General features: G+C 39.3%; 2 protein-coding genes across 2 annotated transcripts in view; both read right to left on the bottom strand.

The window, feature by feature from the left end:
- The window catches only part of LOC128998214 (MAM and LDL-receptor class A domain-containing protein 1-like), a 76,768-nt gene extending 60,653 nt beyond the window's left edge, over positions 1 to 16,115 (bottom strand). The window contains exon 1 of the mRNA XM_054424244.1: positions 15,998 to 16,115. The gene's annotated coding sequence lies outside the window, so the exon portion shown is untranslated. The remainder of the gene's footprint in view (positions 1 to 15,997) is intronic.
- Positions 3,408 to 5,165, bottom strand: LOC128998215 (mucin-2-like). The gene has a single exon (XM_054424246.1). It carries the CDS (start codon positions 5,070 to 5,072, stop codon positions 3,618 to 3,620), a length of 1,455 nt encoding a protein of 484 aa, XP_054280221.1. The 5' UTR covers positions 5,073 to 5,165; the 3' UTR covers positions 3,408 to 3,617.
- Positions 16,116 to 16,629: the final 514 nt, after the last annotated feature.

Below are 16,629 nucleotides of genomic sequence, written 5' to 3'. Positions count from 1 at the left end.
CATTTTTCTCAAGGCACATAAACCTGAATTAATTTTTGATATGATTTTGTCCACGTGTTCATTCCAATTTAGGTTGCCATCTATTAGTAGACCGAGAAATTTTGTGCTAAAAATTTGTTCAATAGGTTCGGAATCAATCATAACAACAGGTTCTGCTGTGGTTTTTGACTGAGCTGTTTTAAATTATATATAATTTGTTTTTTCAACATTTAGCTGTAAATTATGATTTTTGAAAAATTGAACAATATTTTCTAATTCTAGGAAAGACAAAATTTCAATTTGTTCTATTGTTTTATCTGAGATTTTTAGGTTAGTATCATCGGCGTATAAACATATACTGCTTTTCTCAGCGTTTGATAGTGAAGTTGATATATTTTTTAGGTAGCATATGAAAAGAAGGGGCCCTAAAATCGATCCTTGAGGAACTCCGAATCGTACTTTTTTTAATTGTGTTTTATGATTTGAAATTCTATTATCAGAACAACTAGTTAATTGGACAAACTGGAATCTATTTTCAAGGTATGAACAAAACCAATCTAATGTAGATTTGACCATCCCCAGAGATTTTAATTTACTAATAAGTAATGTATGATTTACACTATCAAATGCCTTTGACAGATCCATGAATATACCAATGCATGGGTCTCCAGCATCAATTGAGTCAATTATCGATTCTATGAAAGCAATACTTGCAGTAATTACCGATTTTCCACAGCAGAAACCATGCTGAATGTCATCTATTAAGTGGTTCTTAACTAGAAATTCTGTTAATTGAATGTAGACTGCTTTTTCATAAATTTTAGAAAATGTTGGTAACAAGGATAATGGGCGATAATTTGACGGATTTTTAACATCATTTTTTTTTATGTAATGGGATAATTTTTGCAATTTTTAATTTATCCGGGAAGACTCCTGAGACGAATGATGAGTTTATGAGATGACTTAAAATATAGCTGATTTCATTTTTAATGGATTTTAACAAAAATATAGGGATTTCATCATACCCACTCGAACTCTTATTTTTAAGGGAACTGATAATTTCTTCTATTTCTAATACTCCCACCTCTCTTAATCTAAACATTGGTTTCATTTCCCATTTGGCAGAATCTAATATTACATCATTACTATCTGTACAATTGTTTATTTGAGATAAATCAATGTTATTTTTTACCACATTTACAAAGAAATCATTAAATATATTTGATACATCTGTTGGGTTACAGTAATGTTTTCCATTATGAACTAAATTAATATTTTGATTATTTTTATGGATTTTGTTTCCCACTTCCGAATTTATAATATTCCAAACTGTTTTATTTACATTATTTCATTTTTTTATTTTACTGTCAAAATAATCTCTTTTTGCCTTTTTAACATTTTTTTTGTAATTCAAAGATCTTTGCTTTAATATTTCTGTCAAATTGTTATCTATTTTACTTCTGCTTTCCCGTGTTAGTTTAACTAGTGTACTCTTTTCTTCTTTAAGTTGTAGGGGAAAGAAATGACAACATGGTCAACATGTTTATTCCAGGTTAGATGATGGAATTAGCCAGAGAAATGTATTGTTATCAACCTGACTAAGTTTTCAATAATTTAAGAATAAATTTTGTTGTAATTTTGATCTACTTTGTTTGGTGGAAAAGGATATGAAGTAAGATTTAGTAACATTTAAAGATAATTCTTTTTCCGTCTAATGGTTAAAGAATTGTGAAAATACTCTGCTTCACAATACTCACCCGTATCTCACCATTCAATAGATTATTAATTTTTAAAAACCATTACAAGTTCAAATTCATTAACACATAAATTAAAACTGTTTTAGAATTTGAATATTAGCTTGATCAGACAAGTCACTATTAACTTTAGGATAGTGTGAATGTGATAGAGTAGAATTTATAAAAAATGTTAAAGACATTCCCAACATTGGGGTCCAAAATTATTGTACCAGGTCTGCCTTGATAAATTTAAAAAATCTACATTTTACTATAGTTACCAGACTATGCAGGAGTGTGTTTGAATTCCAACTTAATTGTGATTTATTTATAGAACTAACATCTTTTTGTAAAAAAGATGTTTTTTATTGATAAGATATTACTTTTATGTACAAATTTATATCTTTTTTTAATTTCTTTAATTCAAAATTAACCCTTTGAGGTCAAACTTTTTACAATTTTTCGGCGAGTAAAGTTTACCATTTGAGCAGTCGGGAAAATGGCGCCCGGCAACCTATATTTGTCATTCAACCGCAAAGGGTTAAAGTTTTTAGATCTTGAATTCCTGTACAAAATTTCAAGCTCAACTATATACCTGTTTTTTTTTTATTTCTGATATAATCTGTAATCCATTAATTATTATTAATATTTTTTTTTGTAACCATTACATTTGGAAAGCTACTGTATCTTAAAAAGCATAAGAAAATATTCAATAAAAACATCATTTGTTTTCTATTGTGACTTGATACACATTTGTCCAACTTTCAAAGCGTCAGTCCTTAAATACTCTTAAATTATCATGAGTCAAAAATTGTGAACAGAGTTTTCTGGTTAAAAATATTCCTGAAAAAATACAACATCTAATAATTCTTAATTGACCATCATGGTCCAGTCACTAAACAAGACATTTTAAGTTAAATACACTTAATGTTAGATATGAAATTGCATTCTGAGAACTAGAAAACACCCTGGTATGAAAATCAACTTTGTATTCTATTAAGTTAAGTCATAATATTTTTAAATATTAACAAAAAACAAAAATGAGTAATTGGTCTTGTTTTTATTTACTAAATCTATGTTTATATCACCTGCAATGATAATTTTATGATGCTTACAAATTAAAATTTCACAAAATATATGTAATTGTTCCAAAAAATTATTTACAAAATAGCATCATTGTTGAGGTTATCTATAAATGCAAACCATGACAAAGGAATTTTTTCAACAGTAGGCCTAATTTCAGTAATACAGCATTGACTTTTTCTTTTATAATAAGATAGGTAATGTATCTTGTACTGCAGGAGTATTTACATTTTACTTTTAATTCTTTCGTTGATTAATATTAGAAACCCGCCGCCCAATGATTTAGCTCTGTTATAATAAACTTATACTTTAATTTTGAATGATTAATCCTACAATTTCGTCTTTAGACATGTTGTGCTCTTAATGCTATGACATGTGGTTGAATTTCATCCAAGTTTATTTTTAGAATACTCAAACAAGTACGGTAGCTAAAGTAATGTACATTTCGGTGAAATATTTTAAAAGAATGAGATATTGCATTTCTACAACATCTAGCTTTGTTTTTTAAGAGTTTATTTTAGGTTTAGATTTATTACTGTAGTGTTTATTTCTTTAGGTACCATTGATCAGTGTAGGTAAAGTTAGTTGGTTCAAAAGAATTATTCAGTGTGATACTTAAGGTATTGCTAATTATTTGACTACAGTATCTAGACTAGCATTACAGGAGATGGCAGTTAGAGTTTTGTTGTCTAAAACATCTTGTTTGAAGAGCTGGAATCACACTTTCCACCATATTGCCCAGGATCACTCACACTGACACAAGACACTATTTTGTAGGATGTTGTAGGTTTGGCTGGTTGTTGTGTCGCTTCTCTTTTTGACTTAACAGCTTGATGTCTTTAAATTTTTCTTGGCATCCTCTATTACAGGTGTAGGCCAGCCTTGACATGGAGAAGACTGTAGGTTTGTTGTTGGTTGTGCAGGGTCTGTTGTTGGTTGTCCAGAGTTTGTTGTTGGTTGTGCAGGGTCTGTTGTTGGTTTTGCAGGGTCTGTCGTTGGTTGTGTAAGGGTTTCTGTTGCTTGTGCAGGGTCTGTCGTTGGTTGTGTAGGGGTTTCTGTTGGTTTTGCAGGGTCTGTTGTTGGTTGTGCAGAGTTTTCTGTTGCTTGTGAAGGGTCTGTCGTTGGTTGTGCAGAGTTTTCTGTTGCTTGTGAAGGGTCTGTCGTTGGTTGTGCAGGGGTTTCTGTTGGTTTTGCAGGGTCTGTCGTTGGTTGTGCAGAGTTTTCTGTTGCTTGTGCAGGGTCTGTCGTTGGTTGTGTAGGGGTTTCTGTTGGTTGTGCAGGGTCTGTCGTTGGTTGTGTAGGGGTTTCTGTTGCTTGTGTAGGGTCTGTCTTTGGTTGTGTAAGGGTTTCTGTTGCTTGTGCAGGGTCTGTCGTTGGTTGTGCAGGGGTTTCTGTTGGTTTTGCAGGGTCTGTCGTTGGTTGTGCAGAGTTTTCTGTTGCTTGTGCAGGGTCTGTTGTTGGTTGTGTAGGGGTTTCTGTTGGTTGTGCAGGGTCTGTCATTGGTTGTGTAAGGGTTTCTGTTGCTTGTGCAGGGTCTGTCGTTGGTTGTGCAGGGGTTTCTGTTGGTTTTGCAGAGTTTTCTGTTACTTGTGCCGGGTCTGTCGTTGGTTGTGCAGGGGTTTCTGTTGGTTTTGCAGGGTTCGCTGCTAGTTGTGCAGACAGGATAGATGAATTGTCTTGTGAGATAGAAATATTGTGCTGGAGTTCCTTTAACAGCTGCTCATGAGTCAATCCTCTTCTAAGATTATGATGGGATTTCTCATTAGATAAAACTATTGTAACCAAAGCTTTAGTAGACTGTTGAAACTTACGTATGTTTGATATAAAGTGTTTGGGGGATATTCGATCACGCATACACCCCATTGGTGAACAAATGAGTCTTTTAAATTTCTTCTTTTGGAAGTCTTTGGTTAGCTGTTCAAAGGCATGATTGTAGTCCGTGATTGTTGGCTTAGAATAGTATATCGGTTTGGTAATGAGGCTGTACACTCCTGCTCCTCCACTCACCTGTTGATATGCTAAACTGTCTTGGAGGATGTCTGTAGGGGCAGGTTTCCCAAAGTTTTGTTTAAAAATTACTGCTACCCCTGCCCCCATATGTTTATCAGCTGATATGCAATGTGAGAATGCAGTATCCCCATTACATTGATGCTTCAGTATAAATTCGTTCATGTCCCTTTCTGCAACTGTTATGTTACATTTTTCGTTACTCTGTTCAACATTGCTTTGTGTATTAACAGGTTTATTTTCCATGCATTTTAACGTATGTAATATCATAAAAGACAATTTTCTCTTTCCTTTATAGTTAAGGTGTAAACCCTGCCTCGTATAGTGATATCTCTTCAAGCTACTTAGATCTAAGAGGTGGACATTGTCAATTCTCGCTACTAGTTCCAGTATATAGTTGTTTAGGATAGTTATTTCTTCGGTATTTGTTTACTTTAGGGGCTTCTAACAAATTAAAAAAAAAATGTTTTTTTCTCATTATTTGGCCTATTTTGAACACTTTTTACATTTGACACTTTTGGGGCAAACGCCTATTTCACCCTGAAAATCGCGTTTGAAAATCGCAAAAATTTTTCAGCAATTGCCATTTTTACTTAGAAAATCAGGTTTTCCCCCCTTGCCTTTTTTAAAAGTGTTTTTATTATTATAGTAATAAGCAGATGATTATTTAAACTAACCTAACCTAACCTAACCTAACCTAACCTTGGTTAGGTATCCGCTATTTTCAGCATATTGCTAACCTAAGCATTGGTTCTAGGTAGGGTTGGGTTAGGTTAGGTAGGATTGGGTTAGGTTAGGTTAAGTTAGGTTGGGTTAGGTTAGTTTAAATATAGTTAGGTTAGTTTACGTACGGTTAAGTTAGGTTAGGTTAGGTAATATTTAAAATATTCAGGTTATTTTAGGCTAATTAATTTAAATAATAACTTAATAACTAGCCATAGGTTTATTTTTTTAGTATATTTTTTTAGTTGTTATTATTATAGTAATAAGCAGATGATTATTTAAACTAACCTAACTTAACCTAACCTAACCTAACGTAACATAACCTTGGTTTAACTAATAATCCGCTATTTTCGGCATATTGCTAACCTAAGCATTGGTTAGGTAGGGTTGGGTTAGGTTAGGTTAGGTTAAGTTAGGTTAGGTTAGGTTAGGTTAGGTTAGGTAAGGTTAGATAAGGTTAGGTTAGGTTAGATAAAATTAGGCTGGATTATATTTAGTTCTGTAGGTCCTTAGTAATAGTAAAGACACTTTAAGAGTAAAAAAAACTACGCAAATTTTTAGCACTTTTTGCAATTTTCAAACGCGATTTTCAGGGTGAAATAGGCGTTTGCCCCAAAAGTGCCAAATGTAAAAAGTGTTCAAAATAGGCCAAATAATGAGAAAAAAACATTTTTTTCTAAATTCGTTAGAAGCCCCTAAAGTAAACAAATACCATTTCTTCTATTTGGCTGTGATTATTGGGAGTGTCATATCTAAGAGGTACTGTGGTCAATAATACCGTGTTTTCTTTACTTAAACTTTTCAAGTCATCTTGCAGATTGTTATAAATATAAATGCTGTTATTTCTAAGCACATCGTTTGTCCCTGCCATTACAATGCATGTCCTATCTTTTTCATTCTGTGCATGATCCATTACTTTCTGAGATATTGCATTTGGAAACACAAATGCATTAACTTTGACACTACCCAAACTATTTTCATGTATCATTAGGGCAACCTCTCTGCCCTGACTGTCTGAATAAAATTAATAGTAATGTTTTCTTCCATTTCAATTTTCTTTTTTCCCTTTTTGTTTCTGATTTGATCTTTTTACTTAAGGATTTTCTTGGAATAGTATTTTTCATCATTGTGACATTTTGGGAAGAACGGTCAACAGTTTCATCATTCGGTTGGTCTAATAATTCAATATATTCGATATTTTTTCAGACAAGTGAGGTGACTTTTCTTGTACTTTTTCCCTCTATTTTTTGAATTTTTTTTTTTTTTTTTTTTTTTAGGGTGAGGAGGGAAAATGCTTTTACGCACACAGGTAGCCAGCCTGTAGTGTGAGACTCCTGAGTTTATCAGACTACTCACTAAAAAACCCCCTCTACTCTGTTGGACACAGACCTGGAATTGTTTGTCACATTACTTCAAGTCAGGCCAACATGTGACCTAAGCCCACAGGGCTCGCACCGTTTCTGGCATTATTTATTTTTTGACCTACACCGCATCCCGGTCGAGGTCAAGCTTCTTGGCGCGGAGAACACCCTGGATGTAAAGTGACACACAGGTCCAATTGTCCTCACCCTCCATCATCATCGGTATGACCGTGTCCACCGACAGCAGTCCTACGAACTGTTGAGTCTCTAGGCGGGGCCTTTCCCAATGCTGGCAGTGGAAGAAAGTGTGTTCCACGTCATCGGGAATGCCTGGGCAGTATATGCAATCGGGTGACACGGCTTTGCCCATCCTGAACAAGTACGACCCGAAAAAGCCGTGACCCGTCAGAAATTGGGTGAGGTAGAAGTTCACCTCTCCGCACCGCCGATTAACCCAAGGTTGGACCTGTTGTATCAGTCGCCTGGTCCAGAGCCCCCTTGTCTCCTGTTCCCAGCTCTCCTGCCACAGCTGGAAGGTCCGGGTGCGTTCCTCAATAATTGCCTGGTCCTCCCCACGGCGCTGATAAATTGCCTTCCTCTCCGCCGCCAAAAGTTTGACGGGGATGACTCCAGCAACCACCAGGACGGCGGGTTCGGACACTGTTCGATAGGCAGATGCTACCCTTAGTGCTGCCTGACGCTGCACTCGGGCGAGCCGCATCCTATATTCCTCCTTATTGAGAGCGTCTGCCCAGACCTCCGCACCGTACAGGAGCACTGACTGGACCGCAGACATCAACAGCCTTCTGCGGCTGGACCGTGGACCTCCGACATTGGCCATTAACCGACTAAGGGAAGAAACCATTTTAGCGGCCTTGTCCGCCGTACGGGTGATCTGGTCTCGCCAGGTGAGCTTGCTGTCCACCATGACCCCAAGGTACTTTGCGGCACGAGTGGTTTGGACTTCAACGTTCCCCACCATCAAAGGCACGATGGTGTCAATCCTCTTTTTAGTCAGAATGACAATCTCAGTTTTGCTCAGAGCGAGCGAGAGACCATGTTCTGCCATCCATGCGTTAATGGTTCGCATGACTCGATTTAGTTTCAGCTGGGCAAGCTCAATGCTACGTGCAGCTATTAAAGCCGCAACGTCATCTGCATACCCAACTAGGACAGTTTCCTCAGGCATCTCGGATCTCAAGAGGCTGTCGTAGGCGACGTTCCAGAGGTCCGGGCCCAGTATGGATCCTTGAGCAGCACCAGAAGTTACATCCATCGTCCTGGAGCCTTCTGTAGTGTCGTAAATGATGAGGCGGTACCGGAGGTAGTCCTCTATCATGCGCATGAGGTATGCCGGGACGTGGAAAGTGTTCTCCAGTGCGTCAAGCATATCGCACCACCTCACGGAATTAAATGCGTTTCGCACATCAAGTGTTACAAGCAGCACAACCCGACGAGAATAGTTGTTAAAATCCTCAGCTCTCATTACGGCTGGCTTTACCTCCTCAATAGCGTCAACCGTTGACCGTCCCTTCCTGAAACCGTACTGACGAGGGGATAGATTCCCTGCAGCAACCACGGCTGAATTCAGTCGGGAACGGATCAACTTTTCCAAGACTTTCCCAGCAGTGTCCAACATACAGAGAGGTCTGTAAGAGGAGGGTAGGTCTGGGTTTCCTTTTCCCTTCCCCACGAGCACAAGCCTAGCTGTTTTCCAGCAGAAGGGAAACTTCCCCTCGGCCAGACAGGCATTGTACGTGCTCAAAAGGATTTGTGGGTTTATTGAAAAGACTTTCTTCAGGGCCTCACCAGGTACCCCATCCGGTCCAGGAGCCTTGTTGTTCTTCAGGGACAGAACGGCCGCCTCCAACTCCTCGAGACTGAAAAGCGGTACGTCGTCCACCCTTCCGAACTCCCGCAATGGGCGCAGTGTGTGAGTCGGGAAAAGGGATTTTACGATCCTCTCCATAGAGGCCCCGTCCATAACGGAAGGTGGAGAGCGGGTGCCAAGCTTCTTGGTTACTATCTTGTAACCAAGGCCCCACGGATCGGAATCGACATCGTCCCTTAATTTCTCCCAGCAACTGCGTTTGCTCCGGTTAATGGCCCGGCGAAGAGACTTCCTAGCCACCTTGTAAGCGTCAGACTTAAGACGTCTATCTTCAGGTTCTCTGGCCCTGGTAGCAAGACGTCTGGCTCTCAATGCTGCCCGTCGTAGTTCTGCGATCTCGGTTGTCCACCAGTACACAGGTCGCTTATCGCACCGGGATCTCCTGCGAGGCATTGACTCTTCGCAGGCCGAGACCATCAGCCTCATCAATGATGTAACTGATGTCTCTGCGTGAGCCACGCCAGATGCAGCAGGTACCACTGGCTCTCCCCGTAGTATGACTTCGGTGAATTTGGCCACGTCCAGCTTTTTGGTGTTCCACCGAACGGGCACCTGCCGAGACACGGTAGCTTGTCTCTGATGACTATCCATGACATCAAAAATGATGTACTGGTGGTCACTGGCCGTATAATCATCTAGGACTCTCCAGGCTCGTATCCTCGGCAAGAGGGACTCAGATGCAAGCGTGATGTCTGGGATCGTTCCCCTCATTCCGGGACGCTGGAAAGTTGGCGTGTTGCCCTCGTTTATGACAACAAGTCCAGCCCTGGCAGCAAAGTCCAGGATGTACTTCCCCCGGGAATTAGTGAGAGTCATTCCCCACTCGACAGCCCTAGCATTGAAATCCCCCGCCACGACAACGTGCCCGGCGGTATCGCGCACGCTCTCTTCCAGGCGGTCTATCTTTCCACGAAAGTCACGGATAGCCTCGTTGGGGGTGAGGTATACACTAAAGTAAGTGACATCCCCGCACCGGACCCAAACGAATCCTCGGCCCTTCGCGTGACTCCTTACCTGCACTTTAGCTGTATTACGAACCCAGAACGCAGCAGTACCAAGTGTATCGGGAAACCAAAGAGATGGGTCCCTGTCCCGGTACTGGTACTGTTCGCTGACCAAGAGCGCGTCAACACCGTGTTCGAGGGCAAGCTGACTGAGAAGCGCGTCAGCCGTCCTGGATCGATCTACATTGCACTGGAGGATCCTTATCTTCGTGGTTGGGCTTTCGCTTGTTGTAGTGCGCCTTTAAATGCACTGCACTGCCCAGACCCAGCTATATGTTTAGCGTTTTTATCATTGAGGCCTTTCTCCTTACAGAGGAAATAGGTCTCAACTTTACAGTCCCTACGAATGTGACCCACCTCCCCGCATCGAAGGCAGTTCTTGCCTCGGTCGGGCCCTTCGCAGTTTCGGGAGGAATGGCCGAAATCAAGGCATTTAAAACACCTCGTTACTTCCACCCTCCGTCTCAACCTGCAATTAACCCATCCAACCCTCAAATGCTGGAGTGCCAAAACCTTACTGGCGTTTGCGTCTGCCATTTCGGCGACCGCCATCCGCTGTTGACTCCGGTTTGGTTTCGTGAGCCATACCCTCAGACTAGCCGTTTGTCCGGCAAGCTCGGGGACAGCTTTTTTTAGGGCATCAATGACGTCATCCTCCGTTGACACACAATCCATATCCCGAACCTCGACGGACGTCTTGGGTTCGAGAGCACGAACGGTGCCCTGACCTTCCACAGCTGCCTTTAGTTCGGCAGCAAAGGCGGCTTTATCTTTAGACTTACCCAGTTCGAGGAGGACGTCCCCGTCCCGGGTTTGTCTAATCGACCGTACAACCGTGTCGGTTTGCTCTGGCTTAGCCTTGGCCTTGATAACACCCAAGACTTCGGCGAATGATCTTCCCTCCAAAGGCTTGACCAAAATTGCCTCAGTCCTGGGCTTTTTGGGCCGCGACTTTTTAGCGAGTGCCGAGCCAGGCACAGCTTGGGCCACGCCGGTCGACTGCGCCCTCACTGCCACATATGTCTTGGAGCCGACTTCCGCGTGCCTCAATTTCCTCTTCTCCTTTTTCGTAAGGCGCTTTTCCCACACAGTCCCAGATGGTGTTTCTACGACTGACCCCTTTCGGGAGCTACCCTCAATGGGTGTCGCAGGTTGCTGTGGCTGTTGAGGTTTCGCTGGAGCGGCAACTACGTCAGAGAAGGACCTAGAAGTCTGGGTCGCCTTGACCTTAACTTTAGGCTTTGCTGTCTGAACAACCTCTTCTCTTTTTGGAGGGCTTTCTGATGTAGGCCTCCTGCGTTTCTTGGAAGGTCGCGCATTGTCGTCAGGTAGGGACACCACCTTCTCGGCGATCCTTTCCATGGCCGCCTTGCTCACCAGCCGGCAGGCGAAGACAAAACCAAGGTCGTCCTCGAGCTTAGCCATACCATTTTTAACCACTTGGTTAACTCCTCTCTGCGTCTTGAAGGTTTCAAGCATTGCCTTTATGGTCTGCTCCATGTTTCGAAGCCGGTTTTCAATGTCATTTTCTGCGTCGAGATATTGCTGACGCAGAAGTACCATTCCCGACACTTCCAAATCTAACGCTGTTGTTAGGGATTCCTCCGGCATCCCTTCACCAGACTTAGAGGGTGGTCCACCGTTTCCTTCTCCACTTGTCAAGGGAGATCCCAAAGTCAAGTCTTTTGTACACCTGAAAGATGCAGGTGGAGGGGACGTCTTCACGCCTTTCAATGTTGGCGATCTCTGGACCTTGGAGCTTCGCCCAAAAGGGTCTCGCTCTACTTCCGACTTCTTTTCTTGCTCATTCGAGCTACTTATTAAAGATGTGTTCAGGGTATTTGTTATAAAAGCCATCTTGTGTTTACCAGCGCATCGTGCGGCAAGGGGCGGCCCGGAATAGTCAGGAACGGGTATACCCTCGGGGACAGCGCCCCTACCCCAGTTCCCCGAGGCCCAACCTCCGTTTTCCCAGCACCGGATACCTGACGTGCCGGGGGTCACCCGTCACAATGTAGAGCCCGACCTCTACATCCATGCCGCACTCCCTGACCAAGGACCGAAGTTTCTCACGACTCACTGAGAATACCCATCGGCAGTGCAGAGCACACATCAACCCCTGCAAACACAACATGGGCACTCCCAAGGACTCCCAGTGAGAGCGTCGGTCACCCTTTTAGTCGCCTCTTACGACAAGCCCGGGAAGGCTGCGGTTCTATTCTAACCCCGAAACCGCAGGGGGGATCTATTCCCTCTATTTTGAATAGATGTACTGTATTATGTTTTATTTTCATTGAGTTTAAAATTTTCAGTACTAGATGATTGGTAATTTCTCTTACAGCTATTTACATTGGTTTGTTATGATTTTATTGAAGCATTAGTTTCCTGAAAAAAAATTGCAGTGAGTCTCAAACTAGGCTAGGTACTTGTATTCATGCACAGATAATCGAGACTGGCACACTTAAATATACAATCCGTCTAACTAATGTCACAGAAAACGTACTACTATAACCCAGAATGCCAACCGCATGGTAAAAAGCATTAAGCGGTTTGAGAGAGCTTTGCCTGTCAATCCGTAAGTAGCGACACCAGCGTTGCCATGCAATAGCATAGCAACGCTGGTGGTGCTGCCTACGGATTGACAGGCAAAGCACTCTCAAACCGCTTAATGCTTTTTACCATGCGGTTGCCTTTGTGATGGATTTGGAGATTTTTTGTGCAATAGTTTTGGCTGATAATTTGTTTTTATTTATAGACAGTAGGCCTAATTAGAATTTTTTTAGTGATGAGTTGTGTTATAAAAGTTAAAAAAATTTTAGCGTAGGCCTATTGTAGGCCTATAGTTTAACTTTTGTCTACTGTAGGCCTAAAGAGTAATTTGTATTGTTAAAACAAAAAAAATACTTTGTTTGGATATAAAAATATTTTTTTATTTGCAAACTTTTTCCTACTAGGAAGGCTTAATCTTAAAATAATAATATTTCCAACAAAATAACATGCACAATTTATATCATTTATATAATTTTATAACATTTTTATTTGTTAGTTTTTTTTACTGCAAATAATCTAAAATTTGAGCTTTTATAGAATGGTTTTGGCTAAAAAAAAAACATACACAACTGGTTTTGTTCAATAAAGAAAGCTACATGGGTCATCTCACTCTAATCTTCACTGATAATTAATTTATATTCGGCTAAAAAAAACACCTCGTTAAGTGTCTCTATTTTCAAAATGCATGCGCTCCTCAAAGGTTAAAGTCTTGTTTCTGAAGATATTCTTATTTAAGACGTTTTCTACGACATTGCTTGAGACTAAAAGATTGGTTAAAAAGACACGTTAAAAATACTAATATATTCGTTCTTTTGATTTTGAAATTTGAAAATTGCAACTATAAACTATGAGAAATAGGTATTTATAAGATGCCAAAATAGGCTATAGGTATTGGAATACATTACATAGACTTCCATAAAGACTTTTAATTTGGCTAAGCTGCTTTTCTAAAAACTTTTCATAAGGTAAATTGAAATTTCCTGGCTCTAATGTTTTCCAATTGTAGTATGTATGTTGTATGTATGTATGTATGTATGTTGTAGAGTATGTGATGTTTTATATTTTTGGTTTGATAGATTCAGAGATCCTTAAAGCCAAGGGTGGTCCTAGACATATATTTGGGGGGGGGGGTCACTGGGGGGCCTGGGGTGTATGGAATACCCCCCAGCAAAGGAGGGGGGTTCTAAAGAAATTTGGAAATAACGTGCTGAAATTAGTGGTTTTCAAGCTATTTTAAGGACCTAGTTTAATGTGTTCAACCTTCCCAATTTATTTTTTAAAGGTAAAAAAAATTTCAAAAAAAACTTTTATAATGTCATGTTTTAATTATTGAGACTTGAGACTTGTGTTTTAATATCAAAGGAATACCGCAACATTACAACACATTCAAGCATGTTTGATTTACAAAAACACCCTTTCAACTGGTGCCAATGTGCATGCTTAACAGAAATTGTCCAAAATCAGACCAAGATTTTGATAACTTATTTTATCTAAAAAGTGTTTAAGAACTTGCACCCAACACGACTGCAATATACCTGCCCAACAAGCACAAGCAACAGTTAACCTACACAAAGTACACTACCCAACTAACGTTGCCGTCAGCGTCCCGTCACTGCTACCGCCTGAAGAGTTGGTTCTCAGTGTTCTAATTCTTTTCTACGCCAGTGGCATTTTACAAGGGGTAAACGTGAGGATAAAGCTTTTGTGCAACGTTTTTGTGGTTGTGCTCATTGTTTTGCCATGAATTAAATCTGTCCCTTCCGCATCTAAGTCTGAGACACTTCCATCTTGTTGTTGTTTCGTGGCTAGCAACAATTGGGTTGTGTTATTATTTAATATGATATCAGGTGCTCTACATATGAATGATATTAAATATTGAAAGTTTTAAAATTTTCTGCGGTAATCATTGAATTACATTACTGTAATAACAAATTCCTAACGCTGAACTCAGATAAATTAATATTCAACTACCTTTCAAGCTTTGACTATTGATACAACTTCTTTTCTTTATCCAATACCCAATTCAAGTTTTCAACCATTTAGGTTCAAATGAATGATAACATTAAATGCCGAAAAATTAAATTAGAAGAAAAATGTGGCCGAAAATCGAACGCCAGCATCGGACACTGCCGTTGTCGTTTATGGCTGAAAGCGTCCGTCGTCTACCGATCTTCCCTACGTTTCATAACGTACAAAAAATAGTCAGACTCGAACGATCCCGAGGTTTGGGTTAGAGTTTGTAATTAGGTAGTCCATTCGTTCGCCACAAGTAAAAAGACTACAATGAATTTCAATTTGGTAGAACGATTTGCAATAAAAATTATTAAAGTTCCCCTGGTATAATAGTTTATCTATATATAAAATATTTTGGGGGGGTCACGACCCCCCTGACCCCTCCCCTGGGACCGCCCTTGATTAAAGCAGATACAGTAGTTTCAGAACTTTTGAATTTATAAACAATTTGCTAATAGTACATTTCCCAAAAGTTTTTTACTTGCTCAATAACACGACAAGTAGAAATAGTTGATACTTACAATCATATTTTATTCAAAGATTTAATAATTTGTTTATGGCATTTTCCATATACTCTCTCAGTGTAGATATGCTAGTCAATCCAACCATGCTCGCTCATAATTTACATATTTTACTGCAATAAGTTTTAAATCATTCTTTATATCTCTGAATTATATGCTTATAGGTTACAAAAGTAAAATATTATAAGTATAGGTAGGCTACGTAGGTGGGCTACGTAGGTTGTAGGTATACGTATGGCTTTAATACACATTGTAACAGCTGATCTATCTACAGTCAGTGTTTTCAGCTTGTTTTCATGTGCATTCTACTCGCTAGACTGATACATAGAAAATGTGTTGGTTTAGGTATGAATCTGAATCTGAAGTGAGGATTGTGTAAAATCGAATGTGGTAAAGTGAAAATAATGCAGGAATCAGCTAAGTATTTAGCACATTACAATCAGTGTAAAAGAGTTATTTTGTAAGATAGCTGTAAAAATAATCTGTGTCCTTACTTTAACTAATAACTTGGTTCATGAATAACATATAACCTAATAGGCCTACGCTAAGTATAAGAAGATATTAAGAAATGCCCAAAACTGAGGCTAGGTCCCTAGCATAAAATTTTAGTAGGCCTAGCCCTAAAAAAGCTCATCCAACCAGGAGATTGATGAGGATTTTGGCATGTTTCGAAGCCTAAACGTGGACATGTTTAGTTGCAGTAACCTAGAGCAATGGTTGACTAACAAAAATACCTATTCATAAGTTGCTGTTCAATCCTCACATGAACACTTTGTTGTTCTTCACATGTTAATTTAAAAGTACAAAACAATAATTACATTATCCAACTTTAGGGAACCTTAGGGAACTTAAGCGGAACTTTAGAAGACTTAAGTTAAGCTTCCTTAAGTTATAGGTAAAACTAGCAGAACTTAAGCTTGGACAGTTTAAATTCCAAATTTGTTAAGTTACATTTAGCTAGAATAAAATGTTAAAAAATCATAGAAAAGAGTAAAGACGTAGCAGGATGGTTCATTGCAAAAATCATAGTAATAAGCTTTAAAAAACTAAGACTTAAGACCCGCATAGCCAAACTTCAAACTTATTCAAAAAGAATAAAAACCTAAACTAGGAACATATATGTAAAACTCACCTCACTCAAGAATATGTCTATTAATGAATATCAGGTCTGAAATGTTCATAGTCGGAGATTACCTATTACAATATGTATATTATTATGATGAATGATACCCTACTAATAACTGATGATAGATAAAACTGAAAACCGAAAACCAACTGGACGGACAGTGGACATATATAACCAAGCATTTGAAGGTTACCGGCAAAATGTAAACGTAAACAAATATTTAAGATAAGAAAAAGACACTGCTGCAGCTGCGCATCAACGCTAAGAGAAAAAAATACCCCCGCCGCAGCAAACCTGCCGACTAAGCGAATTTCCATTTGTCTGAATTCATTTTAAACTAAACCTTTTAAAATAACATTAGGTTTAATGAGTACCTAGGTTTGCTGCAACAAGGAAACTAATAAAGTGTATTTTTTTGTAAAATATTATATTAATATTATATTATATTAATAGCTTAGCATAAAATAAATAAATTTTCGAAATTTGATCAAAATATATCCATAAACAAGCAAACTAAACTACAACATTTTACAATATTCTCCATAAGAATGGTATGGGAATTTTACATTTACAATTTTTTGAATTTTCTCCGTTACCAATAACCGTACAAAAACACTTTGATATACCAAATTATTTGT

Source organism: Macrosteles quadrilineatus, unplaced genomic scaffold, assembly GCF_028750875.1.
Source record: "Macrosteles quadrilineatus isolate MER2022 unplaced genomic scaffold, UCM_ALF_1.0 Scaffold_7__1_contigs__length_78375512, whole genome shotgun sequence".
Taxonomy (NCBI): Eukaryota; Metazoa; Arthropoda; class Insecta; order Hemiptera; family Cicadellidae; genus Macrosteles; species Macrosteles quadrilineatus.
This window is presented reverse-complemented; position numbering and strand designations above follow the sequence as displayed.